We start from the raw sequence: 27,511 nt of genomic DNA, 5'->3' as shown, positions 1-27,511 counted from the left end.
AGAACAAAACGATAAGTTATTTGCAATATAATCCAAAATCATATCAAATAAAATCGAATAAAATGTAAATAAAAATAGATACTTACAATGCATTCCAATGGGATGAAATTCAATTGCACCATGGCGATGCACCTCGCGTGAATCTAAAAACGCGGTATAAACGAAAATAAGAAACTATAGATGAGTTTCTTATCGCGAAACCGAAATTTTATTATACGTCGAACAACACTGATTCTAATTCGCGTGTGATTTTAATTTACTATACGCCCGATCACTGATTCTACACAACTAATTCAAAGACTGCTTTGCACACAGTCAATGCAAGTAGAAAAATCTTCATTGATGCACTGATTCTAATACGCGAACAGTCTGTGCGACTGTTTAAAGATAAAAATACAACTTTACTCGAACAAACTCTAATGCAATTACTGCCTTGGTCGCAGTTAATTTAATATATATATTTCAAAAATTGTTCGCGAACGCGACGGAATTGAAATTAACGAACGAACGTGCTTCTAATCCGTGATTTTAATTATATTTAACGATACAACACTCCCGTATATTGCTTCGCGCACGATGCAATGCACGAACACTTGCAACACTTCACAAACACAATTCACAAACACTTCCAACACTGATATATTCCCATGATGTTCTGAAACAGAAATAAAAACAAAATTATAAATATCATTGTTGTAAGTAAAAAAATTATTATAATTATTGAGAAAGTGTTTAAAATAAAAATTGACTTACGTTTATTCTTCATTGATGAATGCACGATGGGTATCCTACCCTTAGGATGACGATGAGCACACGTTTAAACCGAATAAAAGAAACTTACGGAGTTTCTTAACCGAGCAAACGAAACTTTAACATGCGACGATCAACACTGACTTTACTTTCCGATTCTTTTGTATTTTATTTTTACGATGCAACACACGAGTACCTCATTGCCTACGCGCTCGATTGCAATGATGTTCTGAAACAGAAAAAGAAAAAGAACAATTAATTCATCGTCGTATAAAAACCATTAAAGTTATCATAGAAACGTTTAATAGGAAAATATACTTACTTTTAGTCTTCATTGATGACTGCAGGATGGGTATCCTACCCTTAGGATGACGATGAATAAAATAAAATTAAAAAAACTCTGAAAAGCTGAAACATACTAAAAAGATTATAGAACAATATATCCTGTGAATCATTCCTGAAGGCATTGCACACTTTTAAAGATATTTTATCATAAAGAATCAATATAAATTCAAGCAATATTAATTGCCTTTATCTCACTACTTGTATAAAATTACATATAAAGTATTTAATATCAGTAAAAATTGTTAATAAAAATCGATAACGTTATATATATATATATATAGTTTAATACGTCACGTCGTTAGATCTTAGCTCGTTGAAGGACTGATCAGGAATGAACACGTAACCGCGTCCTTCATGTCGAACGTTCGGCTGTCTTCGTTTTGTTTTCGGCTGTCTTCGTTTCTTCTGTTCTCACTTCGAGAAATTCCTGGAATATACGTACACATTCGTTATTGCCCGTAGATAGAATATTTTGTTTTCTTATTTCTCTCTCTCTCTCTCTCTCTCTCTCTCTCTCTCTCTCTCTCTCTCACTTTCGTTCTCACTCTTTGTATACATTTCTGTATGGTTTAAAAAAAAGAATAACGCTTACCTCGATGAATATGAAGATAAAAAAGAGTAAACACAATTGTTAGACTGAGTATATGTATTCCTGCTGGACTCTCTCTAATGCTCGGTACCTAAAAAAGGAAAAAAAAAGATTACATTAGTATAACATAAAGAAAATCAAAATATGAGTGTATGTGTACGAGCTACCTATACTTATGATATATGCTGTATGTGTGTGTATGTTACAGGAATCGAATTTAATACGAAATACGATCTTTGAATAGATAATTATGAAAAATAATTAATTAGAGCATCATTAGAGATGGTAGTAATTATCGATACCATGAAAAAACTGGAAATTAGAAGAAATATTGTTAAGTAACATTGGTGAGATTTGGCGGGATATCGAGATATATCGATGTTATATTCTCACAGATATCTATCGAACTTTTCAATATTTCGTTTTGAAAACTCACGTATGGAAATCTTGCTTATAGCTATCGTTTGATATATAATAGAAAGGTGTAAAATACTTTTCAATTACCTGAGTTAAACGAGATGACAGGTATACAAAATGGTGGTCGTCGCTGTGACGTAGCCGCAAAGAAACGAAGCGACATCTGAGACGACATCATGGCTGCTTCAGAATGTTACATTTTTTTCATCTATCATAGAAAAATATCGAATAGTTAAAAATAGGATATAGGAACATAAGAATTGTCGAAATATATACTTTATTAATCCAAACAATGAAAATTGAACATTATAAGTCGATATCCATAGAAATGATGCCGTAAAACAAGATATATATATCATTGCGTAGAAAAATGCATACCAATGTACATGGAATTTTTTTCTACGCAAATATTCTTTATCCTCGACATTATCGTAATCTTTCGATTATATCATTTGGAAGTCATTTGCTAGAAGAATCTATTAGTATATAGGAAGATTATTTACGTTAGAAAATATTTTTTAATTACCTGAGATTAACGGGACGACGTAGCATCCGTCCGATCTCCAGCACCGACGCCGCGAAAAGGAAGAAGAATGATCAGCAAAGAGCCCTGATTGGCTGATAATTATTGCAGAGATAAGTGACCAATCAGAAATTCCCAATTATCATATAGAAATTCACGCACACAAGCTTCCTTGTCACACGTACGTAACTCGGCTTTCTTCATGACCACGCTAGTCAAGCTAGATATGATAATTAATAAAAAATTTATTCTATTTTCTATTTAAGGTACAAGTATCTTGTTAATATTTAAAAAATAACGAAAAGAATAAAGACAATATGCACTATAAACCTTATCACACCGCACAGAAGAACATACATAATTTATTTATTACATCAATTAAATATCAATTTATTATCAATTATAATTATCTAATTATTAATCCAAATAATAATTATTCTTATCTAATTTATTTTTCTATTAGGTGTATACGTTCCTTGTTAATATTCAAAAAATAACGAATAAAATAAAGACAATATACACTAAAAACTTTATCACATGGCAACGTTCTGATTTAAACATTCCTTCAATTTTATGTAATAGTTTAAACTAATATACATTTGTTTTAACATCCCTGTGCAATGATGACTTTGGATAATAAATTTTTATCCAGAAAAATATTACATTAAAATTATTTTATATTCAAAGTATATTAATAAGTATGTAATGTTTAAACCAGTACATATGTGTTTAAACAATATGAAATATAAAGAGATTGCATTAGAATATTAAAATAATTGTTAAATAATCGGTAGGAATGTCTATTGTTGTCTAAAAGCTAGGAATATATGACGTATGTACCGTCCCCTTCGAAATCCACCGTTGAAATGAGACGTTGTCCTCTATGAAAGTACTTTTATTAAACGTTGTTTATCTGACTTTCCTAACGTTGCGCATGTGTATAAAGGGTGTCATACATCTAATACATAATCTTTAAGATTGTAACGTTCTTATTTTAGTATTCTTTTAATTTTTGTGTAATTATTTTAGTGCTCCTGCGCAGTGAGGACTTCGAGGGTAAAATTTAGCTGCAATATAAGAAAAGTGCATTAGTACATTAAAATAATTGTTAATAAATACGTAATGTACACGTATATGTAAATGAAAAAAGAAAGTACATTTCTCTAAACAATTATACAACCAATCTATTCAAACAATTAATAAACAATATACTAATGGAAAATGTGAATTATTAAAGTTTACCATTATGATAGAAGAAAGCTGAGGTGTTTGTTCGTTTAAAAACTATAAAAAAATTGCCCATTTTCATTTTACAATCTTGTAAGTTCTTCTTTTATGTATGTACTTGATACATAAAACAATAAGAAAGCCTAATAGATGCTGTGCTTTTCCAAATCTTCAAATACTTGCAAATCTACAAATCATAAGATTCTATTAATAAAGTATCAGCCAAACTGAACGAGCTATATATGTATATGTATGATTTTTGTATAAGATGTCACTCTCTCTTTCTCTTTCTCCTTCTCATACTTTTTATATTACTATTCTTTATGTTATAAAAGAAAAGAGATAAACTTACCACAACTGATATCAATATAAAAAAGTAAACACAATTATTATTTAGATAGAAAAGTAAACACAATTAGACTGACAATGTGTATATGTATTCATGCTGTATTCTACCAATGTTTGGAAACCTAAAAAAAAATATTAATTAACATAGCATTGGTATAATATAAAATAACATAACAATGGTATAATATTAAGAATATTAAATATATAAGTGTTTATTATACGTGTAACACTTTCCTTGTTAAAATATTTTAAAAACAACGTGTAGAATAAGGACAATATACACTAAAAACTTTAAGAAACTGTACAGAAAAACACAATTGTATAGAAAAGAAACCACGTTGTAGATATATTAAAACAATTGAAATAAAGCACTGTAACCATCCTTAAAGAATTAAAATAACAAGAATCTTTCCATATCGATACAGAATAGGGAATTTATACTTTCATAGTTGGCATGAGAGATGTCAATTGTTTGTTTCAATATATTTAATTCTTTAAGGATGGCTATATGCTTTATGTCATTTGTTTTAAAGATTTCTATAACATGGTTTCTTATCTATACGATTATGTTTCTCTGTGCAATGTGATATCAATTGTTTTAAGTTAAGTTAAGTTTTAAGTTGGTAGAATACAGCATGAATACATACACTCATCGTCAGTCTAATTGTGATTACTTTTCTATCTAAATAATAATTGTGTTTACTTTTTTATATTGATATCAGTTGTGGTAAGTTTATCTCTTTTCTTTTATAACATAAAGAATAGTAATATAAAAGAAGGAGAAAGAGAAGAGAGAGAGTGACATCTTATACAAAAATCATACATATACATATATAGCTCGTTCAGTTTGGCTGATACTTTATTAATAGAATCTTATGATTTGTAGATTTGCAAGTATTTGAAGATTTGGAAAAGCACAGCATCTATTAGGCTTTCTTATTGTTTTATGTATCAAGTACATACATAAAAGAAGAACTTACAAGATTGTAAAATGAAAATGGGCAATTTTTTTATAGTTTTTAAACGAACAAACACCTCAGCTTTCTTCTATCATAATGGTAAACTTTAATAATTCACATTTTCCATTAGTATATTGTTTATTAATTGTTTGAATAGATTGGTTGTATAATTGTTTAGAGAAATGTACTTTCTTTTTTCATTTACATATACGTGTACATTACGTATTTATTAACAATTATTTTAATGTACTAATGCACTTTTCTTATATTGCAGCTAAATTTACCCTCGAAGTCCTCACTGCGCAGGAGCACTAAATAATTACACAAAATTAAAAGAATACTAAAATAAGAACGTTACAATCTTAAAGATTATGTATTAGATGTATGACACCCTTTATACACATGCGCAACGTTAGGAAAGTCAGATAAACAACGTTTAATAAAAGTACTTTCATAGAGGACAACGTCTCATTTCAACGGTGGATTTCGAAGGGGACGGTACATACGTCATATATTCCTAGCTTTTAGACAACAATAGACATTCCTACCGATTATTTAACAATTATTTTAATATTCTAATGCAATCTCTTTATATTTCATATTGTTTAAACACATATGTACTGGTTTAAACATTACATACTTATTAATATACTTTGAATATAAAATAATTTTAATGTAATATTTTTCTGGATAAAAATTTTATTATCCAAAGTCATCATTGCACAGGGATGTTAAAACAAATGTATATTAGTTTAAACTATTACATAAAAATTGAAGGAATGTTTAAATCAGAACGTTGCCATGTGATAAAGTTTTTAGTGTATATTGTCTTTATTTTATTCGTTATTTTTTGAATATTAACAAGGAACGTATACACCTAATAGAAAAATAAATTAGATAAGAATAATTATTATTTGGATTAATAATTAGATAATTATAATTGATAATAAAATTGATATTTAATTGATGTAATAAATAAATTATGTATGTTCTTCTGTGCGGTGTGATAAGGTTTATAGTGCATATTGTCTTTATTCTTTTCGTTATTTTTTAAATATTAACAAGATACTTGTACCTTAAATAGAAAAATAGAATAAATTTTTTATTAATTAATAAATAAATTATCATATCTAGCTTGACTAGCGTGGTCATGAAGAAAGCCGAGTTACGTACGTGTGACAAGGAAGCTTGTGTGCGTGAATTTCTATATGATAATTGGGAATTTCTGATTGGTCACTTATCTCTGCAATAATTATCAGCCAATCAGGGCTCTTTGCTGATCATTCTTCTTCCTTTTCGCGGCGTCGGTGCTGGAGATCGGACGGATGCTACGTCGTCCCGTTAATCTCAGGTAATTAAAAAATATTTTCTAACGTAAATAATCTTCCTATATACTAATAGATTCTTCTAGCAAATGACTTCCAAATGATATAATCGAAAGATTACGATAATGTCGAGGATAAAGAATATTTGCGTAGAAAAAAATTCCATGTACATTGGTATGCATTTTTCTACGCAATGATATATATATCTTGTTTTACGGCATCATTTCTATGGATATCGACTTATAATGTTCAATTTTCATTGTTTGGATTAATAAAGTATATATTTCGACAATTCTTATGTTCCTATATCCTATTTTTAACTATTCGATATTTTTCTATGATAGATGGAAAAAATGTAACATTCTGAAGCAGCCATGATGTCGTCTCAGATGTCGCTTCGTTTCTTTGCGGCTACGTCACAGCGACGACCACCATTTTGTATACCTGTCATCTCGTTTAACTCAGGTAATTGAAAAGTATTTTACACCTTTCTATTATATATCAAACGATAGCTATAAGCAAGATTTCCATACGTGAGTATTTTCAAAACGAAATATTGAAAAGTTCGATAGATATCTGTGAGAATATAACATCGATATATCTCGATATCCCGCCAAATCTCACCAATGTTACTTAACAATATTTCTTCTAATTTCCAGTTTTTTTCATGGTATCGATAATTACTACCATCTCTAATGATGCTCTAATTAATTATTTTTCATAATTATCTATTCAAAGATCGTATTTCGTATTAAATTCGATTCCTGTAACATACACACACATACAAGCATATATTCATAAGTATAAGTAGTTCGTACACATACACTCATATTTTTGATTTTCTTTATGTTATACTAATGTAATCTTTTTTTTTCCTTTTTTAGGTACCGAGCATTAGGAGAGAGTCCAGCAGGAATACATATACTCAGTCTAACAATTGTGTTTACTCTTTTTTATCTTCATATTCATCGAGGTAAGCGTTATTCTTTTTTTTAAACCATACAGAAATGTATACAAAGAGTGAGAACGAAAGTGAGAGAGAGAGAGAGAGAGAGAGAGAGAGAGAGAGAGAGAGAGAGAGAGAAAATAAGAAAACAAAATATTCTATCTACGGGCAATAACGAATGTGTACGTATATTCCAGGAATTTCTCGAAGTGAGAACAGAAGAAACGAAGACAGCCGAAAACAAAACGAAGACAGCCGAACGTTCGACATGAAGGACGCGGTTACGTGTTCATTCCTGATCAGTCCTTCAACGAGCTAAGATCTAACGAACATGACGTATTAAACTATTATATATATATATATAACGTTATCGATTTTTATTAACAATTTTTACTGATATTAAATACTTTATATGTAATTTTATACAAGTAGTGAGATAAAGGCAATTAATATTGCTTGAATTTATATTGATTCTTTATGATAAAATATCTTTAAAAGTGTGCAATGCCTTCAGGAATGATTCACAGGATATATTGTTCTATAATCTTTTTAGTATGTTTCAGCTTTTCTCAGAGTTTTTTTTAATTTTATTTTATTCATCGTCATCCTAAGGGTAGGATACCCATCCTGCAGTCATCAATGAAGACTAAAAGTAAGTATATTTTCCTATTAAACGTTTCTATGATAACTTTAATGGTTTTTTATACGACGATGACATTAATTGTTCTTTTTCTTTTTCTGTTTCAGAACATCATTGCAATCGAGCGCGTAGGCAATGAGGTACTCGTGTGTTGCATCGTAAAAATAAAATACAAAAGAATCGGAAAGTAAAGTCAGTGTTGATCGTCGCATGTTAAAGTTTCGTTTGCTCGGTTAAGAAACTCCGTAAGTTTCTTTTATTCGGTTTAAACGTGTGCTCATCGTCATCCTAAGGGTAGGATACCCATCGTGCATTCATCAATGAAGAATAAACGTAAGTCAATTTTTATTTTAAACACTTTCTCAATAATTATAATAATTTTTTTACTTACAACAATGATATTTATAATTTTGTTTTTATTTCTGTTTCAGATCATCATGGGAATATATCAGTGTTGGAAGTGTTTGTGAATTGTGTTTGTGAAGTGTTGCAAGTGTTCGTGCATTGCTATCGTGCGCGAAGCAATATACGGGAGTGTTGTATCGTTAAATATAATTAAAATCACGGATTAGAAGCACGTTCGTTCGTTAATTTCAATTCCGTCGCGTTCGCGAACATTTTTGAAATATATATATTAAATTAACTGCGACCAAGGCAGTAATTGCATTAGAGTTTGTTCGAGTAAAGTTGTATTTTTATCTTTAAACAGTCGCACAGACTGTTCGCGTATTAGAATCAGTGCATCAATGAAGATTTTTCTACTTGCATTGACTGTGTGCAAAGCAGTCTTTGAATTAGTTGTGTAGAATCAGTGATCGGGCGTATAGTAAATTAAAATCAACGCGAATTAGAATCAGTGTTGTTCGACGTATAATAAAATTTCGGTTTCGCGATAAGAAACTCATCTATAGTTTCTTATTTTCGTTTATACCGCGTTTTTAGATTCACGCGAGGTGCATCGCCATGGTGCAATTGAATTTCATCCCATTGGAATGCATTGTAAGTATCTATTTTTATTTACATTTTATTCGATTTTATTTATATGATTTTGGATTATATTGCAAATAACTTATCGTTTTGTTCTATTTTATTTTACAGATATGACGACGGACTTTCTACCTTATCAAAGATGTGGAATGAATTCTTCGATGGATCTTCGATGGATCTTCGATGGATCTTCGATGGATCTTCGATGGATCTTCGATGGATCTTCGTGGATCTTCGATGGATCTTCGATGGATCTTCGATGGATCTTCGATGGATCTTCGATGGATCTTCGATGGATCTTCGATGGATCTTCGATACTCGCATTCTACAATACTTGCTGCGAAGTAGGAGTGTTTTGGAGCCATCGTAGAACTTCTTATGCCGTGAGTTAAAATTTAAAGTCCCTCCGGTGCTCAATCATGTCGAGGATGAAAGGTCCTAATCGGCACGAGTTACTGGTTGTAATTATTTAAATAAATTAGTGACGAGCACATGAGTAATTCCTTTCTAGGAGTTACTCATGAAAATTGTATATTATATTGTATATTGTATTGTATATTTTATATTAGTTCAGGATAGGTTTTCTTGTCTCATCGATTAAATTCATTTAATTAACAGTGCAATCAATTAATGCACTTTCTTTTTTATTACGTGTTTTGTTCGTGGTTAGTAGTGGCGAAACCGAGCATTAATTTACTCGTTTTCGTCCAGAAAAGCATGTAATAAATGTCTTACATGCATTGCTCCGTACTTAGTTTATCTAATCGCGATTAATTTCGATATATCGATACTTCGATATTACAATTAAATGAGCAAGAAAACAAACTCATTCGCGACGGATAGATTCTAGCAGTTAAGTGGTGGCTCAAAGCCCAGTTCTTTTATTAGAACAGCCAACTTAATGAAAGGAGTCGTCCGAGGTTTTTAAATATATTAAAATATATTAAAAGATATTAAAAGATATTAAAAGTTAATATTTATCAAATAAATTGTAGAGTCCTTAGCCGCTTAGATAAATTTCTATAAAAATGTATTTATGTCTTATGTATATGTGTTTTTAATCATATTTTTTAGATCAGGATTTTCAGCTTCTAATATACTAATCTCCCGTTTCTCCCCCCTATACTTTCTGCGTTCTCATCTATGCCGTGCCCAGGTGCTACTCGTATAGGTGAGAAACAATATAGGTTTAGTTTTAAGTTTTTCCCCCTATTGGCGGCTGTCATTGTGCTAGTGATTGCACGGTGTACGTTGCACCTGTGTGTGCGTTTAGGTGTGTGCATTGTACATCGTTTCGCGACACGTAATACCGCGCTTATTATTTTTAAAGTTATTGAATAAAAATAACTTGTAGAGTCACGTGTACGATACGAACTTTTTTTTTTTTTAACAATCGTTTTGCATAGTAGAGTTACCGCATTTATTTGTGGAAACTTTGATATACTCGTATATTACTAGTATGCATATATACTAGTGTATACTTGTATTTTTGTTGTAGTTTTTTATGCAATGATTACTAGCCTTGGTAGCCGATTACAGCAATCAGTACGTATACCTTTAGAATATAAGTTTAGAAAACGTGGTTGAACTAGGGTGTCGGAGGTGCCCCGGGGCATGCTCTCTAGTTTAGGCTTTTGCACCCTGGTGGTATGTGAGAGAATCGTGGAGTGGGTGGGTGGGTACGTATGTGTATTTGCTCTTTTTAAATATGGGTAATTGGCAGGCAGGTAGCATACCTCTTTGAGCGAATGTGATAACTTTAATTTTAAGTAGGTAGGACCCAGGAAAGGCACGAGGTTTGTTTCCACTCCGGAGTGGAAATTCCGCCGCCTGGTTTATACAGAACTGTTACAAAAATTTTTTTTTATTTATTCTAATATGCTTGCTTTGTAAATTTATTTTGTGACTGTTCTGTAATCTTCTTTATGTATCATGAATCAAAGGGATTTGCAACGATTTGAAAGATTCAGTTCTATATCGATTCTATCTCGAACGAGATAGTCTCGAACAAACTCGCAAATACTTTGATGAATTTGATACTTAGTTTTAAGATTAGCACTTCGCACAATAGTGATTTTCTCTTATAATGAAAAATATTTGATATAGTTCAATATAACAAATGAATGAAATGAAAATATTGCAAGAAAATGAATTACATTTGTTGCATTATTAAATTTCAATTGAATTTTGTTATTTGATATTAAAAGTGCGACGTGTTATTAGGTCATCGATTGTAATTATCTGCTTGGACGTTTGATTAAATGTGCTCGTGTAATATTATGCAATGAACTCTAAGTTCATCCATAATTATACGAGCTTGAATATAATTAACATTAAATATAAATTAATTTTTTCATAATCCCATATTAGAATCATAACGAAATAAAAGTTAATTTGCAAAAAAAGATATGAGATATCTTATCTTTCTTGCACGTTGAAAATGTCCAATGCAGTTTTCAGGGTTGAAGAAAGAAGAGGCTAAATGCCGAAGAGGCTAATTGCCGAAGAGGCCCCCACTTAATTGTGGCTGAAGAGGGCAACTACATAGACTATTGAGTTATTTTCAAAGGTTCAACGACAAGTTAGAACTTTTCGAGAATAGCTTTCTAGTCATATTTTATATTTTATTATATTACATTCTTGCTCGTCATTAATTTGTAGTTGTAATTGGAGATGATGGACCATTCCATCTCCTTGGCACATCAAATCTGTGTGCCATATCGTCCAAAAGATGCATATGTGTTTAGTTAGAGTCAAAAATATTACAATTTTTGTATTATTAAATTTTGAAGCTTAAATAACGTTCGGTAAATATTACAGTAATTTCTCTTTTCTTGTTTCGTCTTTAAAATTTTTCACTTTGATCGTATTTTATTAAATTTGCAAGTTTTCTTTTCTATATAATGCAGTTTAAAAGTATTTCTTTCATAATAATTAATATAATAGATATTATTTTTTTTTAGTAACTTAGTATTCATATTTTATTATTTTTATTTTTTTATTTTTTTTATTATTTTTATTTATTTTATATAAATGTAAAATCACGCGTTTAAATTTAATTTTATTGCAACGGTAATTAGAGATTTGATAAAAAGTAAATAAAGGATTCAATTGAAAAGTGCATCTGCGAATTGGACCACTTATATGTCAGGCTATTGTATCTCTTGATTCTATGATTAATATAGTCTTCTTTTTGTTACAGGTGATCATCGTTGGATTTATCATCAAACCTTTTGGATTCTTTTTTATTTGATTGTCTTAAATTGCATCATTTTAAAATATATATTTAAATGCATTTCTGAAGGCACACACATGTTTATATATTAAAAATTAAATATAATTATATAAAATTCTATATTACAATATAACTATACTATATGTACCATTAAAGTATGTGTCATATACTATTATTATATAATAATTAAAAAAGTTAGCAATTATGGATTTTGAATTAGCAAATAGATAGCAGTTAAATGCACTTATTATTTTTTTCAGCTGTTGTGGTTCTATGCCAACTTTTTAATGCTGGTAATATTGTATATTTAGGTTACTGATGGTCATTATTATTAAAGTAGAAACTGCCATTAACAGCGGCCGGTATTTTCAAAATAGGAATCTACTATTACCGACGGTCGATTTTAAAAAAGTACAAAACTACAACTTCCGACAGTCGATAAGATAAAGATAGAGTACTACTATTACCGATATCGCCCTAGCGATAATAATCGTCTTCATAGTCATTTAAATTTAAGTGAATTGTTAAAGTTTAAGTATTTAGAATATATTTTTTATAAAAATTATAATTTAATCATTAAGGAATCTTTACGTAAAACATACGAACTTTCTTTATATACGGCTGATAATTTCAAAACATTTAGCTAGTAAAGTACTGCTCTTACATACGGTAACTGTTTAATGATAGACTTCGTGTAACTTCTATTTCATTTTATTATTATTATATCGCGACAGTTCAAAAAAATCATCGATTTTACTTGAATTTAATTCAGATGCACTCCTCGTTTTCATTTTCTTCTTCAGTATTTAAACTTTTCTCTCTTTAATTAAACAGTCTCTATTAAAAATTTTGTAGCGTTGTTGTAAGAATATGTAAACCTTCTTCAAGTTGACCAGGTGTAATGGTCAATGGTGGTGATATTCTTATTATCTGGCCATGCGCAGGTCTTGTTAATAAACCTGCGTCACGTAATTTCAAACAAATATCCCAACCCTCCGCCATGTCTATGAACAAACACATAAATAATGGGTTATTTAAGATGGTATGTTTAAATGTCGACTAGTTAACTTTAACAGAGTATTTTACTTCACTGTTTCTCATAATTTTCATATATGATTTTTTTGATATTAAAAGATAAGGGAATACCTTTATTGATAAGAAGACCAGCTAACAAGCCACGTCCTCTGAATTCCACGGCAATATCTTTCGGTAATTTACTCAATTCATTTTTCAATACTTCGCCTAATTTTTTAGCATTCTCTGCGAGATTTTCTTCTTCCAAAATTTTGACCGCTTCCAATGCTACTTTGTTACCTAAAGGACTACCGCCAAAAGTGCTACCGTGACAACCAGCTTCGAAGCACATCATTATCTATAACAATATTATTATTTATACTAATTCATTATCGTACATTTCATTGTTTTATAAATTTACCTCGTCGTTTGCCAGGACACCAGAAACTGGATACATCCCACCAGAAAGTGCTTTTCCTAGAATCATAATATCTGGTTTTTGATTTTCGTGATCTACCGCCATACGTTTCCCAGTTCTGCAAAGTCCGGTTTGTACTTCATCAGCGATCCACAAAACATTGTATTTCGTACACAAGTCTCTAACACCTTTTAAGTATCCATCCTGTAGAAGACAAATGTTCAAATATTCCAGAATAAATCTTGTCAGAGTATTTCATTACCAAGTTATTCAAAATCGATTAGGGATAATGTTTTGAAAATAGGAACAATAACGTTAACATACATGGGGTATAACGACACCAGCTTCTCCTTGAATTGGTTCCATCATGAAACCAACAACGTTTGGATCCTCTTTGAATTTGTTTTCGAGTGCTGTTAAATCGTTGTACGGTACTTTGTCAAAGAGTGGCATGTAGGGTCCAAAATCATTGAAACAATTGGGGTCAGTTGATGCCGATAATGCTGCTAATGATCGGCCCCAAAAATTACCTTTCGCAAAGACAATTGTTCCTTTTTGATTTGGGACTTTTTTTACTCTGTATCCCCATCGTCTTGCAAGTTTAATAGCCGTATCACCACCTTCAACTCCTATAAATATTTATATACAATTTATCCAAATTCTACATTACATATAGACACTTCAAAAATCATCTAATTTAATTGAATATTATTAGAACAATCGGGAGTTATTGTTACCTGTATTCATCGGTATGAATCTATCATAGCCAATTAATTTTGTTAAATATTCTCCTAATTCTCCATGCGGCTCTGTATAAAAAGCTCTCGAAGTATGAGTTAATTTTGCAGCTTGTTCATTCATAACTTTGACTAGACGTGGATGACAGTGTCCTTGATTGACTGTCGAGAAACCGGCTAAAAAGTCGAGATAACGTTTCCCATCGTTGTCCCATAGATAAACACCCTCGCCTTTGGTGAGTACAACGGGAAGTGGCTTAAAATGTCTTGCAGCGTATTTATTGTCACGTTCAATTATTTCTTTGCTACTTAAAAACCTTCTCTCTTGATCGTATCTCTTCTTCGTTACCATAGTAAAAATCCTTTGTCTTAGAGATTGCATATTTTATATTTGTTGATTTATATTTATTTATTTTGTTCTTTACGTTTTGTATTTCAGTGTTACGTACAAATGAATAATTAAATAACTGGTACAATAATGAAATTATTTTCTTAATTAATCACTTCACTGTAGATCAAATAGGGGTATACATTAATAATGAAAATAATAATGTGAAGAATCTGTAAGTTATCAACTAGAAATGCAGCGAGATGCTTTCTAAACGAAATACATTAAATGTTCCATCATTTATATGGATGAAACGTTATGGGGTGGGGAGAAGAAGCTTATTTACTTATAACTTGTTTTTATACTTTGTTGTATACTTGTTTGCAATTTAAAAGAAAAGAGGGGATTTATAATAAACATATCACAAATAGATCTATACTTATTTACATAAAAAAGAATAGACTTAAGCCTAACTGATAATGAACCTTTGTTTTACAAAGGCGCCAGTGGTCTAAAGTAAACTCCAAACAATATAATCTTACGTTTTTAAATCTTTCAATGTCATCAAATAAGACTTGCATTATTATATATCTTCAATTTTCCCCATCAATCATTTAAATAAAATAATAAATAAAAAATATATTAGATACAAATTATATTCTCAATTATGAAATGGAATATAGCCGTTCAAAATAATAATTAAAAATTATCATTTGTTTTTTTTTTAATAAAATATCGTAAAAATAACGCATAAATGTTCGACACAGTATTTTAACTTCATTTTCTTTTTAATTATCATTTTGCAATTAATTGTTTTAAATATCTTATTAAGTCACACAATTCAGGTACATCATATTATAGTTAAATTCTTTTTTCCATTGGTAACAATCTGGTGTTAAAAAAATGATTGAAAATTTGTAAGATCACCCTATTAATATTTCTTTCTAAAAAAAGATTAAATAAACTTTTATAATACAATTTATTGTACGCATCTAATTTGCTTTTTAAAATTCTATATAATTAATAATAACGTTTGTTTATATATAACAAATAAATAAATAAGAATTTTTATAGAGCTATCCTATATATTTCAGATTTTCAAAAAGAAAAAACAAATCTTACTAATAATGTAAAGTAAAGATATGATACCAAACAAGATGATAATAAACTTGTTGTGACTTTATACAATCAAATATTTAACATTTCCTTATCTCTTATCAGTCATTCCCTCAAATTGCAGGTAAAGTTTAAGTGGTGTAATTCTCGAGGTAAAGTACATTTAAATACTTTAACAATTCCACGTGTTTTTGTCGTAGTAAAATAATTTGAATAATTATTAAAAAATATAAAAAAAGAAATAAGGAAAACAAAATTATTAATATAAACATACAGTGTTGTTCTTGTACTCAATGAATTTGAAATTACTTAACAAAGTTTCTTTCTACGTATCTAAATATACATATAATAATCTTTTTCCTTCTTCCTCCCTTCACTCTCTCTCTTTCTCTTATTTTTTCAATATTTTTATTATCTTACAAGAATACAAAGCTATCAATTTCATAATAAGTTGTCTTATCTCTCTTACGAGTTATTAATAAACCAAAGTATAATAATAAGCATTTAAAAGATTAATACGTCTTTCTAAAGATAATAGGAAAGTCAATTACAGTGTTGCGAAAGTATAAACGTGAATTTAATTATTCTTCATTTGAAAATAAATTTGTTTGCAATTAATCATAATTATTAAATTATATCAGTATTTTGTAAATATCAAGTTGACACTTATGATGAAATACATTGAGATAATGTTAACGTTGTTTAACAGAGAGAAAGAAAAAGAGAGAGAGTAGAAAATTTATCTCTGTTATATTTTTGATAGGTGCTGATAACAGGATATATGTTTAGTGAAAATAAGTAATTCAAATGTTAAAGAAAATAGTTCGTTTCATCCAACTATATTACAAATCATATACAATAAGTGTGAGTGTGTGCGTCTGTATGAGTGTCTGTACAAATAGTTCCAAAGTAAGTGTGACCTATTATTAAAAAAATAACAAAAAATAAAGAAGAAGATAGATTACTGTTTGTACTTGAGTATTGTTCGTGAAATAATTTCTGAACACTCTTTTATCTGTGGTTCAGTGATAACCAAAGGTGGTGCCAGTCTAATGATATGACCGTGCGTTGGTTTAGCTAGAAGACCCTCATCCTTTAATTTCATACATATTTCCATAGCATCGATTTTTTTATTAATTACAATAGCGTTTAACAATCCTTTGCCTCTGACCAACGTGACAATATCTTTAGGAAGTTTATTAAGTTCATTTCTCAAAACTTGACCAAGTTTTTCAGCATTTTCCGCTAATTTTTCATCCTCGAGTACTTGCAAAGCTTCCAATGCTATTTTACAACCCAAAGGATTACCACCGTAAGTTGAACCATGCTCTCCAGGTTTTATGGTCAACATTATAGAATCGTTTGATAAGATACCCGATACCGGATAAAATCCACCTGATAATGCTTTTCCAAGAATTAATATATCAGGTTTTACATTCTCGTGATCGACAGCCAATCGTTTCCCTGTTCTTCCTAAGCCTGTTTGAACTTCGTCTGCTATCCATAGAACGTTGTATTTTGTACAAAGTTCTCTAACACCTTTCAGGTAACCGTTCTTGAAAATAAAATACATAAAAATGAAGATATATATCAGGATTTAGCGAATTATTATTACAATTATTTTTCCAGTATCAATAACAAAATCATTTCTACGTTTTGTCGAATCCAAATCCGATTGTTTCTAACTTGCAATACTATTCATTTCATTCATTAATAATACAACAGAATTTGATGTTAAAAATTGATCGTAATCTTTAACAATAATACTTTGATTTTATTTCTTACCTGCGGTACTACAACACCTGCTTCACCCTGAATAGGTTCAACCATAAATGCACAAACGTTTGGATCAGCAAGTGCTTCTTCAAGAGCAACCAAATTATCATATGGTACTAACTCAAAACCCGGCATGAATGGACCAAACCCACTATAACTACTAGGATCAGTACTCGAAGATATTGCACTCATTGTTCTTCCCCAAAAATTACCTTCAGCGAAAATAATTTTTCCTTGATATTGTGGTATCTTTTTGACCGTGTATCCCCATCTTCGTGCTAATTTACATGCAATTTCTCCTCCCTCTACTCCGGTATTCATTGGCAACCATTTGTCATATCTGTAAATAATTATAATTCATTAACATATATGTGCCTATAATTATGAAAGTGGTCTAAGTCATATATATTTCTTGTTTCGAGATATTTAAAGGATTACATTTGAACATTAAATGAATTCTATATAATATTGAAATAACAAACACTATCTAACAGTTCATTTTTGACAATATCGTGAAAATTACATTGAATTAATTTAGTTTAAAATAATGTGGTGTGAAATAACTAATAAACTTATTTTTTTTTAATTTTGACTTAGACCACTTTCATAATTATGGGCACGTATATTTATTTTAATTCAAATTTAACTGCAAGTTATTCCAAATATTTCAATTGAAATGAAATACTTTGTGAAATATTCGTTTATTATTTGAAATCCCCAAAAAAGAAATAGAGATTATAGAAGATTGAAGAAATATTTTCACATATTGTTGATTTCTATTCGATGAATAATACGTACCCGAACAATTTAGTAATATATTCCTCGAATTCACCTAAAACGTCTGTGTAAAAAGCTCTAGAAGCTAGCGTTAAAAGTTTTCCTTGTTCTATCATTGTCTTGTAAATTCTTGGATGACAATGGCCTTGATTAACAGCCGAATAAGCGCTTAAAAAATCGTAATATCTTTTTCCCTCGACGTCCCACATGTAAACTCCTTCACCTTTACAAAGGGCTACTGTTAAAGGATGATAATTGTGTGCGCCATATTTTGACTCCCGTTCAAATACTTGCTGGGATGTAATACTTTTTGGATATTGCACTGTCTAAAAAAAAACAAATTTAAAAAAGAAATAATTAATAAAATTACATCCACTCTCCTGCATCTCGTTCATTTATTTTTTGTATATATTTTATCATAAGAAAGTAGCGTGACTTACTTGTTTACGTATTTTTAACAAATTGGATGCAAAAGAAACGCGAAAACTTCCATGTGCCATTCTTATCAAAGATTTCATTATTGAATTGTTTGAATATCAAATTGAAATACTGCAATTTAAAAATAATCAAAATATTATAAAATGAATACATCAATGAATACATTTGATTTGTAATTCAAGATATTAAATTATTAAATATAAAACATTCGACTTTTAGGGCAAGTCAATAATAATAAATAAAATAAATAATAAAAAGAAAAATATACTATATAACAGTAGACAGTGTTTTCGATTACTTTCAATTACTGAAGCAATACAATTTAAATTCTGTAAGAATATATTTTATATCTTCAAATATCTTTTATTCAAAAAAGATATAGAAAGTAATTTGTAAAAGATCACTCGTGAAGGATGCACTAAAAAAATTTCTTCCAATCGAATTAAATTAAATGAAATACTTCTTAATACATTCGTTTAAATGTCTTTGATGTACACGTTCAAGAGATAGAACAGAACTGTGTGTTAGTATTTTATAATGATTGCTGTTACTTCTCTACTTGTTCACTCGTCTTACACGTCATATTGTAGATAAGAAAATCTCCTTCGAGTTTTCGTAGATAATAGTTAAAAAAGTAGATTTATAATTGTATTCGTTTATTTTCATTTATAATTCTCCATCTCTTTCCTGCAATTTGAAATATTAAATGTAAACAATTATTATTTCATAAGCATTTCATATATATATATATATAAATATATATTTATCATAAATAAAGAATAAAAAATAAACAATCGAGTATCTATGTTAATATTTGTAATTTTTTTCAACTGATATCTTATCAATTTTTTGATTACGATGTTAATTCGATGTAGATTTTTATTTTAAAATACATCAGACGAGCACGTGGCTATTTGCTTGTTTTAATTTGAATTTAAATAAGAATTCACAATGATTTAATAATATAATTAATTATTATTTTACTTACTTTTTATAAATTATATATATATATATATATATATATATATATATATATATATGTATATTCATGAAAAACCATCGTGGAAATTAATGTATAAATAAATATTGTTCCTGCCTGAATAGAAAATAAATTACAATAAATACATTTTATGGAGGGTACAGGTAAGGAAAATCATCTCATGGGTGGTGAAAATTTGAAAAAGTGTCCTCCTGCGTATGCTATAAATAACAGTTTAAAAACCTTCCAGAATGGCACTGGTGTAGAAAAAGGGTATGGTATGAATATAGCAATTGTAGACGAATTGAAATATGCGAAGCTTTTCTTTCCTTGTTTATTTCTCAATCCTACTCCAATAATATTTGGCGCTTTTTTTTAAATTTTACCCTGATGCTAATGTGGCGCCACCCTAATTTAATTCATTTTACCCCTACCCTCCATAATACGTTCACTAAATCAATTTGAAGTTGTAGATTAATCACGTGCATCGTTTATAATTGTGAAGTAAACTGAATTACGTATTATATTTGAATGGACCAATGAGAACGAGTGATACTTTAAATATAGGAAATGCAAATGTCATTTATATTTATTTTCTATAATATTTAATAATTATTTAAAATTCAGATATTGATATTAAATATTTATTTTTATGAATAATTAATTAAATTTGTAATTTTTACAAAAGTTCTATCGACAATCTTGATTATATGATATATTAGAATATCTAGTAATATTTTCTATTACAAAAATGAATAATTGTTAGGTAATTTAGTGTTTTTTATTGGTATCTCTGGCAAAAGGTGTTTTAAGCAGAACAGTGAAGTAGTATCTTCTGTTGAAAAGAGATAAAAATAGAATAAATTAGACAATAAATTAATTGTAAATATTTATATGAAAATATGAGTGATTATGATGCTCTTCGAGAACAAAATATTGCTAAAAGAAAAGCGATTGTAAGTAAAAGAAAAATGTTCTTATTTTGTATAAAATATTATGATACTTTAAATTCTAAATTTCCAAATATAATATTATTTAACTTTAGATTATAAAAATAAATAGCTATCAAATATATCATCATTTTTTGATCGAATAATGAATTTTTGATAATTAAGTGAATTAAAAAAAGAAAATAAAAAGTATCGTTTTATTATAGTTTGCAGAATTTTTCAACGAAGTAAATAAAATAAAAGAGGAAGAGAAATCTATCGAAAAAGAAAGTAGAGTAAAAAAAAATAATGAAAATGAGCCACCAAGTAAAAGACGAAAGTTAATTTATAACGATAAGAAGGATGATACATTTAAAAGTAAACTACGTTTGGAATTTCGTAAAGAATATAATACCAGAAGTAGAGCGAAAGTTGGTGCAAAAGTTAGTGCAAATGACACATTAAATGATTCAGATAATAATGAAAATACAGAATTAACCAAAAAGAGAAAACATAAGCTTAGAGTTTTATTTCCTTGGGCTAAACCTTTTCAAAGGAGTATCGATTTAATGAAAATAGGAGTCTGCGATGTAGATGAAGAAGAAGAAGAAAGCGAAGATGAAACTGATGACGAAGAAAAAGAATATAACTATAATAATAATTTATTATTATCACCCGAAAGACCTAAAAGAAAGAAAAAAACTTTCAAAATATCCAAAGCTCCATATGATCCCAATAGTATACCCTCCGTAGATGAAGTAACACAAGAAATGATCGACAATGTTGCTAAGCGTAGTACAGAGAAAGAGTATAATAAAGCTAATGGTACCTGTTGCCATCAATGTAGACAAAAAACTCTGGATACAAAAACAATTTGTAGATCAGGTGAATGTATTGGCACCAGGGGTCAGTTTTGTGGGCCTTGTTTACAAGGAAGATACGGAGAAGATGTGGTAAAAGCCTTGAAAGATCCCGTAAGTTAATTTGGTGTGCCATTTTTATCTAGTTAAATATAATAAATATGAAACATTACGTTTATATGTGTGTGTGTGTGCGTGTGTGTGCTAGCATATGAAATTATTTTTTTTGTATTTCTTTCTTTTAGAAATGGGCTTGCCCTCCTTGTCGAGGTTTATGTAATTGTAGTATATGTAGAACAAAAAATGGTTTACAACCGACAGGAATTTTATTGCCTATAGTACACGAAGAAGGATATTCATCAGTGATGGATTATTTGCAATCAGTTGAAGAGGAAAATAATGGTGACGATGATGATGATGATGATAATAAATAAATTGTTTTCATAAAGTACAAAATGAGATTTAAGTTAAGTATAATCATATACGTGTATTTTTTTATAAGGCAATAATCAAGCAATCTATCATTCAATCATTTTAATTATTTTCAATAATAAAAATTTGATAAAGTTTATTAATCAAAAATAATTTTACCTGACAGAAACTATTGCATACTGTCTCGGTGATAAAACAGGATTAAACAATCGTAAAATAAAAGACTTTGAACATTTCATACTATTTTGCAAATATACTATTCTATCTAATATAATTGCTGCCTCCAACACAGGGCTTATGTATATTCGCAACATTTGGAAGAGATTCAATTTTAATTTTAAATTTATATGAGACTGGTAGAGTTGTTCTAAAATTTCATTTGGCGGTATCTAAATAAAAAAAGGAAAAATATATTTTAATACATTTTTACACATAATCCACTTGTTATAATAGCATATTAAATAGACGTTCCTCGAATAATTATTACCTTTTTTATATCAATTCCAATTTTAAGTAATGCCCATTTGGCATAAGTTGGAAAATCACTTAAAGGTCCTCCACGTCCTATTTTAACATTATTTAAATCTGAAAACAATTTTATTTATTATAATATACAAAAATTAGTTACATATACAAGATATTTTTCAAAGTTTGATTGTATATATATAATTTAATCATAATTAATTATATTAATTATATCGACATTTTTACCCATAGAATGTAAAAGTACTTGTAACAATGCTCTGTAAAATAACGATGGGGATAACGATTTGGTTTCTTTAGTTCTTTCTATACATTGTTGCGCCAACATTCTAGCATTCCGAGAAAATTTAATTCTTTTGCTAAACGATTCATTGACTAAGTGATAACAACAAGGTACAAAACAAATGATTTTGAAATTGTCGTTATGCAGGAAGACTTTCATAAGAGAATGAGCTAAAGATCCACAAGTGTGCAGTCCGGTTAAAATTAAATTATTCTTTAAATTCCAATTTGGAAAATTTATGTTAACCATTTTATTGTAATCCGTGTTGTCGTCAATTTTTGCGACTATGTATTTGACCTGTAGAAAAAGGAAAGAAAAATAAACAAACAAAAGATTAAATGCACTAACAAAGATTACAAAAAAATGGGGTAATTTATTTATATATTTTTTTTTTAATAATACCGAAGATGAACTTTGCTTTCCCACTTTCTTCATTTTTTCTGTTCGATGAACTGCTCCTTTGTGGCAAAGATCTGATGAATCAATTGCGAGTACAGGTAGTTTGTAATTTTCTGATAAATATGTAGACAAATAGGCCTTTCCAGCACCGGCATCTATTACTAAACTTTCAGTTGACTTTGCTATATGTCCAATTACACGACCAAGTGTTTCCACTTCGTGAAATTTTTTTTCGCTCATAAATTCAGCATCTTTGTTATTTGTTTCAACATTAAATTCTTCATTATCCAGATTTAAGTTTAAGAATTCTGGAATATCTTTATAATTCGATATCATTGGACATGACTGCAAAGACAACGACTTAGTCATTTGTATAAATTCATTTAATTGACTAAAGTTTTCATTTTCTTTCCAAATATCGTTCATCGTTTGAATGTTTTCGAGTTCTAATTTTAATAACTCTGGTAAACATTTGTCCCACAATTTATGGCTGATAAAGTCGACCAAATGGCAATCGATTAGTTGTTGGTATAAATTTAAAAAATCTATTATTTTACAAAAATGTTCCTCGTAATGAATCATCTTGTAAAATAATTTTTAATAATCAATATATATATATATATAAAAATCAATAAAATTGATTTAATAATCAAGAAAGTTAATTTCTGGATGTACGCGCTTTAATTTAGCTAAAGAACAAAATTTAAAATATTTGTATTTAATATCATCCAATGTCTTTAAAATATCGATAGTATCATCGTTGTGTTTAGGAAAACTATAAATATTAGTTAAAATTTCTTTAGCCAAAGATATTATTTTTTCATTTGTTGTATTATTACTTTGCAAGTATTGTTCTAAAACACCACAATAATAACCTAATTGAGCAGCGACTATAGTTGCTCTGTGATATCCGAGATGATATCCTTTTAATAATTTATTTCTTCCACTTTGATACCCATCCGCATAAGCAGATTCTTGTGCTTTATCTTCAGCAAATAATAATTTTTCAAAAACTTCATTAACATCAAAGTCCTCCTTTCCTTCAGCCATAATCACGATTAACCTCTAAAGTAATAATTAATGTTAAAATTATATAAATTTATACTAAATTTTTCTATTAACAATAATGATTAATATTATTTACCTTGTAAATTCAATATTTTATGTTTTATGAGGTATAATTCTTCTGTATTTTATAAAAGAAAACATTGAAGAATACACAGTATCTAAATTCTTCATAATATTCATTTGAATATTATAAAGTATAACTCTTCTCGATTTTTATGTTTATTCATTTACTATATTTCTAAGATTTACGATTGCAACGACAGATATAGACAAAATATAAACTATAATGCAAACAAGACAAACCAAAATGTCCCTATAGCATCGGTGCATCGGTGCATCGAGACACGTGGTAAAAAATTAAATTAAAATACAAGGATCGAATGTTTTCACATTCTTATGGAATATAAAATTATATTTGGAATAAAAATGCGTATTATTTTACTATTATTTTATTAACATTTATTAACAGTAACGTTTTTATCAAAATAAAAATGTATATACATTGATGATACTCTTATTACACTTTCATATATATACGAATAGTGTACACGTACACATTTTTACTTTTATTACCACTTAATTATTTAATTTTATTTTTTTGTTAATAATTTATATTTCTTTTTTCTTTTTTCTTCTTATTATACGTTCCACTTGCAATACCAATGAAGGTTTAACTTCTTTTTTCATCTCATCTTAATATTCATATTTCATCGATTGAAATTATTTCTTTCCTTAAAAAAATGACTTGTTGCTCCACTTAATAAGGGAGGAAAATAAAAAGAAAAGAAAATAATATTAATCGAATATGTTAATATAACTTAAATTAAATCAGCCACGTTCATAGGCATTTCATCGATTTGCGTTGAATAATATTGTTCGATATCTCTCAAGATTCTGATATCATCGGTTTTGACAAAGTTAATTGACACACCCTTACGACCAAATCGACCTGAACGACCTATTCTATGAATATACAATTCACGATTATTTGGTAAGTCATAATTAATAACAAGAGATACTTGTTGAACATCTATTCCTCTAGCCCAAACGTCTGTTGTGATTAAAACTCGACTGCAAGAATAAATGAGAATGAAATTAATACCAAAATTTAAACGTAATGAAATAACAAATTATTATTATTATTATTATTATTATTATTTATAATCAACGTTTTTTACCTTTGTCCAGAACGAAATTCTTTCATAATATTATCTCTTTCTTTTTGAGGCATATCACCGTGCATAGAACAAACTGTAAAATTAGCTTCCCTCATCTTCTCCGTCAGCCAATCGACTTTACGTTTTGTATTACAAAATATAACTGCTTGAGTAATTGTTAATGTGTCATATAAGTCGCAAAGAGTATCGAACTTCCATTCTTCTCGTTCGACGGCGACAAAAAATTGTTTTATCCCTTCTAGAGTCAACTCGTCACTGTTGGAAATAAATTTATCAAATTTAGTTTCTATATAGTATATAAACGTATAAAATATTATAATAATAATAATAATAATAATAATATATATATTTACCGTTTTACAAGAATGCGAATTGGGTCTGTCATAAATTTACTGGTCATCTCAAGAATTTCGTGGGGTAAAGTAGCAGACACTAGTACGACTTGTGTTGCTGGTGGTAGGTAACGGTAAACATCATAAATTTGTTCTTTGAAACCTTTGTTAAGCATTTCGTCAGACTCGTCCAGTACCAACATTTTAATCGCTCTGGTACGTAATACTCTTCTTTTAATCATGTCTTTAAAAAAACATAAGTATTTTTTACAATTGAAATATATGCAAGTATAATAAGGAAATGTTAAATGATCAATGTCGATAAGTTTACGTACCAAATACTCTTCCAGGTGTACCCGATACTACGTGTTGACCATAATCAAGTTTCCTAATATCTTCGCCAAGATTTGTACCTCCAATGCACGCGTGGCATTGTACATTCATAAAATCACCCAATGCAAGGATTACTTTTTGTATTTGCGTAGCCAGTTCTCGTGTTGGCGAAAGGACAAGTACTTGTGTTTCTCGTACTTCTGTATCCAAAGATTGTAGTATAGCAATTGAAAATGTAGCAGTTTTTCCTGTTCCAGATTGTGCTTGTGCTATCACATCTCTGCCTTGCATTATAGGTCTTATTGATCTTTGTTGAATAGCTGATGGTTTTTCGAAACCTATAAGAGGTAAACATTAATTATATTATTTGATATAAATACAAAAAATATTTTCTACATTTTGTTTACATAATATTGTGTAAATCTTTTGCAAATATTTGAGTCAAGTTTTTTAAAATTTAAATATATAAAGATTGTTATTATTCAGAATTAAAAGCGGTTAATGTATGTAATTTGAAGGTTAGCACATGCTAAACTCTTAATCTATTAAATCATGTAAGACACATGATGCAATTTACGATCCAAACATTATAAACACGTCTCCTACTCATGGCGAATTTTATGGATAAAATATAAGTGTCAAATATAGCATCGTTTTTAATAGGCAATCTCGGTGCATCAAATTCTAGTACAAAGAGTTAAATTTCGAAAAATGTAAATAAATATATTACCGTATGCATAAATTCCTCTTAATAATTCTTCCCGAAGGTTCATATTATCAAAAGTAGGAATAACCTCGACATCTTCGCTCGTTTCGAATTCGACATTTGATAAATCTTCTGCCTGAGCAATACGACGCGATTTTACTTCAGCCATTTTGGAACGTTATGAACTTAACCAAGTAAAATACTGTTTACGTCGTAAGATCTAAATGTATACTGATTGCATCTTAATTTTTTAAAATTTATTACTGTAGTCCGCGAGAGGCGTGATCATCGCGTGCACTTCGTCGCTCATTGATTGGTGGAATAAATGCGAGTGGTGGTGCAACCATTGCATACTTCCACGCCGTTGATTCGTTGGTAGAATAGAGATGAAACTATTGTAGCAAATAGAAAACTTGTGCATCCACTGCATACGTTCACGTTGATTGGTTGATAGAATAGAAAGTGAAACTATTTTAGCAAATAGAAAACTTCTGCGAGCGTATTACGATATTGAATATTCGTACAAAATATCTATAAATTAATACTTTATTTTTAATAAACATTATAACTGCATTATAGAATTCTTTTTTTTCTCACTGATACGAAATTTGTACAATTTTAATTTTTTTTTTTT

The 27,511-nt window shown here is 29.1% G+C and overlaps 6 protein-coding genes and 1 long non-coding RNA gene across 10 annotated transcripts; 2 read left to right on the top strand and 5 right to left on the bottom strand.

Moving 5' to 3' along the window:
- Positions 1 to 12,988: 12,988 nt before the first annotated feature.
- On the bottom strand, positions 12,989 to 15,114 carry LOC122513600 (ornithine aminotransferase, mitochondrial-like). Its single transcript, XM_043630019.1, has 5 exons — positions 14,461 to 15,114; positions 14,048 to 14,352; positions 13,727 to 13,927; positions 13,438 to 13,663; positions 12,989 to 13,295 (listed from the first exon to the last, which is right to left on the bottom strand). The coding sequence occupies exons 1-5, from the start codon at positions 14,840 to 14,842 to the stop codon at positions 13,132 to 13,134; spliced, it is 1,278 nt and encodes a 425-aa protein (XP_043485954.1). The 5' UTR covers positions 14,843 to 15,114; the 3' UTR covers positions 12,989 to 13,131.
- Positions 13,244 to 17,865, top strand: LOC122513604. The gene is made up of 3 exons (XR_006302798.1): positions 13,244 to 13,333; positions 13,426 to 13,500; positions 17,725 to 17,865. It is a non-coding gene; the product is annotated as an uncharacterized LOC122513604 (long non-coding RNA).
- Positions 16,728 to 19,582, bottom strand: LOC122513599 (ornithine aminotransferase, mitochondrial-like). Of its 3 annotated transcripts, none has more exons than XM_043630016.1 (5): positions 19,472 to 19,582; positions 18,898 to 19,006; positions 18,479 to 18,783; positions 17,690 to 18,020; positions 16,728 to 17,459 (listed from the first exon to the last, which is right to left on the bottom strand). In XM_043630016.1, exons 2-5 carry the CDS (start codon positions 18,973 to 18,975, stop codon positions 16,866 to 16,868), a joined length of 1,308 nt encoding a protein of 435 aa, XP_043485951.1. In that variant the 5' UTR covers positions 18,976 to 19,006; positions 19,472 to 19,582; the 3' UTR covers positions 16,728 to 16,865. The 3 variants fall into 3 exon arrangements, with proteins under 3 accessions (XP_043485951.1, XP_043485950.1, XP_043485952.1); XM_043630015.1 differs by lacking the exon at positions 19,472 to 19,582 and adding an exon at positions 19,194 to 19,456; XM_043630017.1 differs by lacking the exon at positions 19,472 to 19,582 and adding an exon at positions 19,366 to 19,442.
- Positions 19,583 to 20,648: 1,066 nt separating this feature from the next.
- LOC122513602 (cell division cycle-associated protein 7-like) lies at positions 20,649 to 22,234 on the top strand. The gene is made up of 3 exons (XM_043630022.1): positions 20,649 to 20,830; positions 21,031 to 21,777; positions 21,909 to 22,234. Exons 1-3 carry the CDS (start codon positions 20,777 to 20,779, stop codon positions 22,095 to 22,097), a joined length of 990 nt encoding a protein of 329 aa, XP_043485957.1. The 5' UTR covers positions 20,649 to 20,776; the 3' UTR covers positions 22,098 to 22,234.
- Positions 21,720 to 23,879, bottom strand: LOC122513601 (methyltransferase-like protein 25). Of its 2 annotated transcripts, XM_043630021.1 has the most exons (5): positions 23,264 to 23,879; positions 22,807 to 23,158; positions 22,583 to 22,680; positions 22,255 to 22,484; positions 21,720 to 21,805 (listed from the first exon to the last, which is right to left on the bottom strand). In XM_043630021.1, the coding sequence occupies exons 1-5, from the start codon at positions 23,840 to 23,842 to the stop codon at positions 21,802 to 21,804; spliced, it is 1,263 nt and encodes a 420-aa protein (XP_043485956.1). In that variant the 5' UTR covers positions 23,843 to 23,879; the 3' UTR covers positions 21,720 to 21,801. The 2 variants fall into 2 exon arrangements, with proteins under 2 accessions (XP_043485956.1, XP_043485955.1); XM_043630020.1 differs by lacking the exon at positions 21,720 to 21,805 and having other exon boundaries at positions 22,125 to 22,484.
- A 1-nt stretch (position 23,880) lies between these two features.
- LOC122513603 lies at positions 23,881 to 24,615 on the bottom strand. The gene is made up of 2 exons (XM_043630023.1): positions 24,405 to 24,615; positions 23,881 to 24,325 (listed from the first exon to the last, which is right to left on the bottom strand). Exon 2 carries the CDS (start codon positions 24,308 to 24,310, stop codon positions 23,903 to 23,905), a length of 408 nt encoding a protein of 135 aa, XP_043485958.1. The 5' UTR covers positions 24,311 to 24,325; positions 24,405 to 24,615; the 3' UTR covers positions 23,881 to 23,902.
- A 404-nt stretch (positions 24,616 to 25,019) lies between these two features.
- Positions 25,020 to 27,151, bottom strand: LOC122513598 (eukaryotic initiation factor 4A-III). Its single transcript, XM_043630014.1, has 5 exons — positions 26,902 to 27,151; positions 26,174 to 26,509; positions 25,860 to 26,082; positions 25,507 to 25,761; positions 25,020 to 25,399 (listed from the first exon to the last, which is right to left on the bottom strand). The coding sequence occupies exons 1-5, from the start codon at positions 27,044 to 27,046 to the stop codon at positions 25,147 to 25,149; spliced, it is 1,212 nt and encodes a 403-aa protein (XP_043485949.1). The 5' UTR covers positions 27,047 to 27,151; the 3' UTR covers positions 25,020 to 25,146.
- Between the last annotated feature and the right edge of the window lie 360 nt (positions 27,152 to 27,511).

The sequence above is a fragment of the Polistes fuscatus genome, unplaced genomic scaffold (assembly GCF_010416935.1).
Source record: "Polistes fuscatus isolate 324 unplaced genomic scaffold, CU_Pfus_HIC Scaffold12, whole genome shotgun sequence".
Taxonomy (NCBI): domain Eukaryota; kingdom Metazoa; phylum Arthropoda; class Insecta; order Hymenoptera; family Vespidae; genus Polistes; species Polistes fuscatus.
The sequence above is the reverse complement of the archived record's forward strand: the minus strand, read 5'-3'. Positions and strand labels throughout refer to the sequence as shown.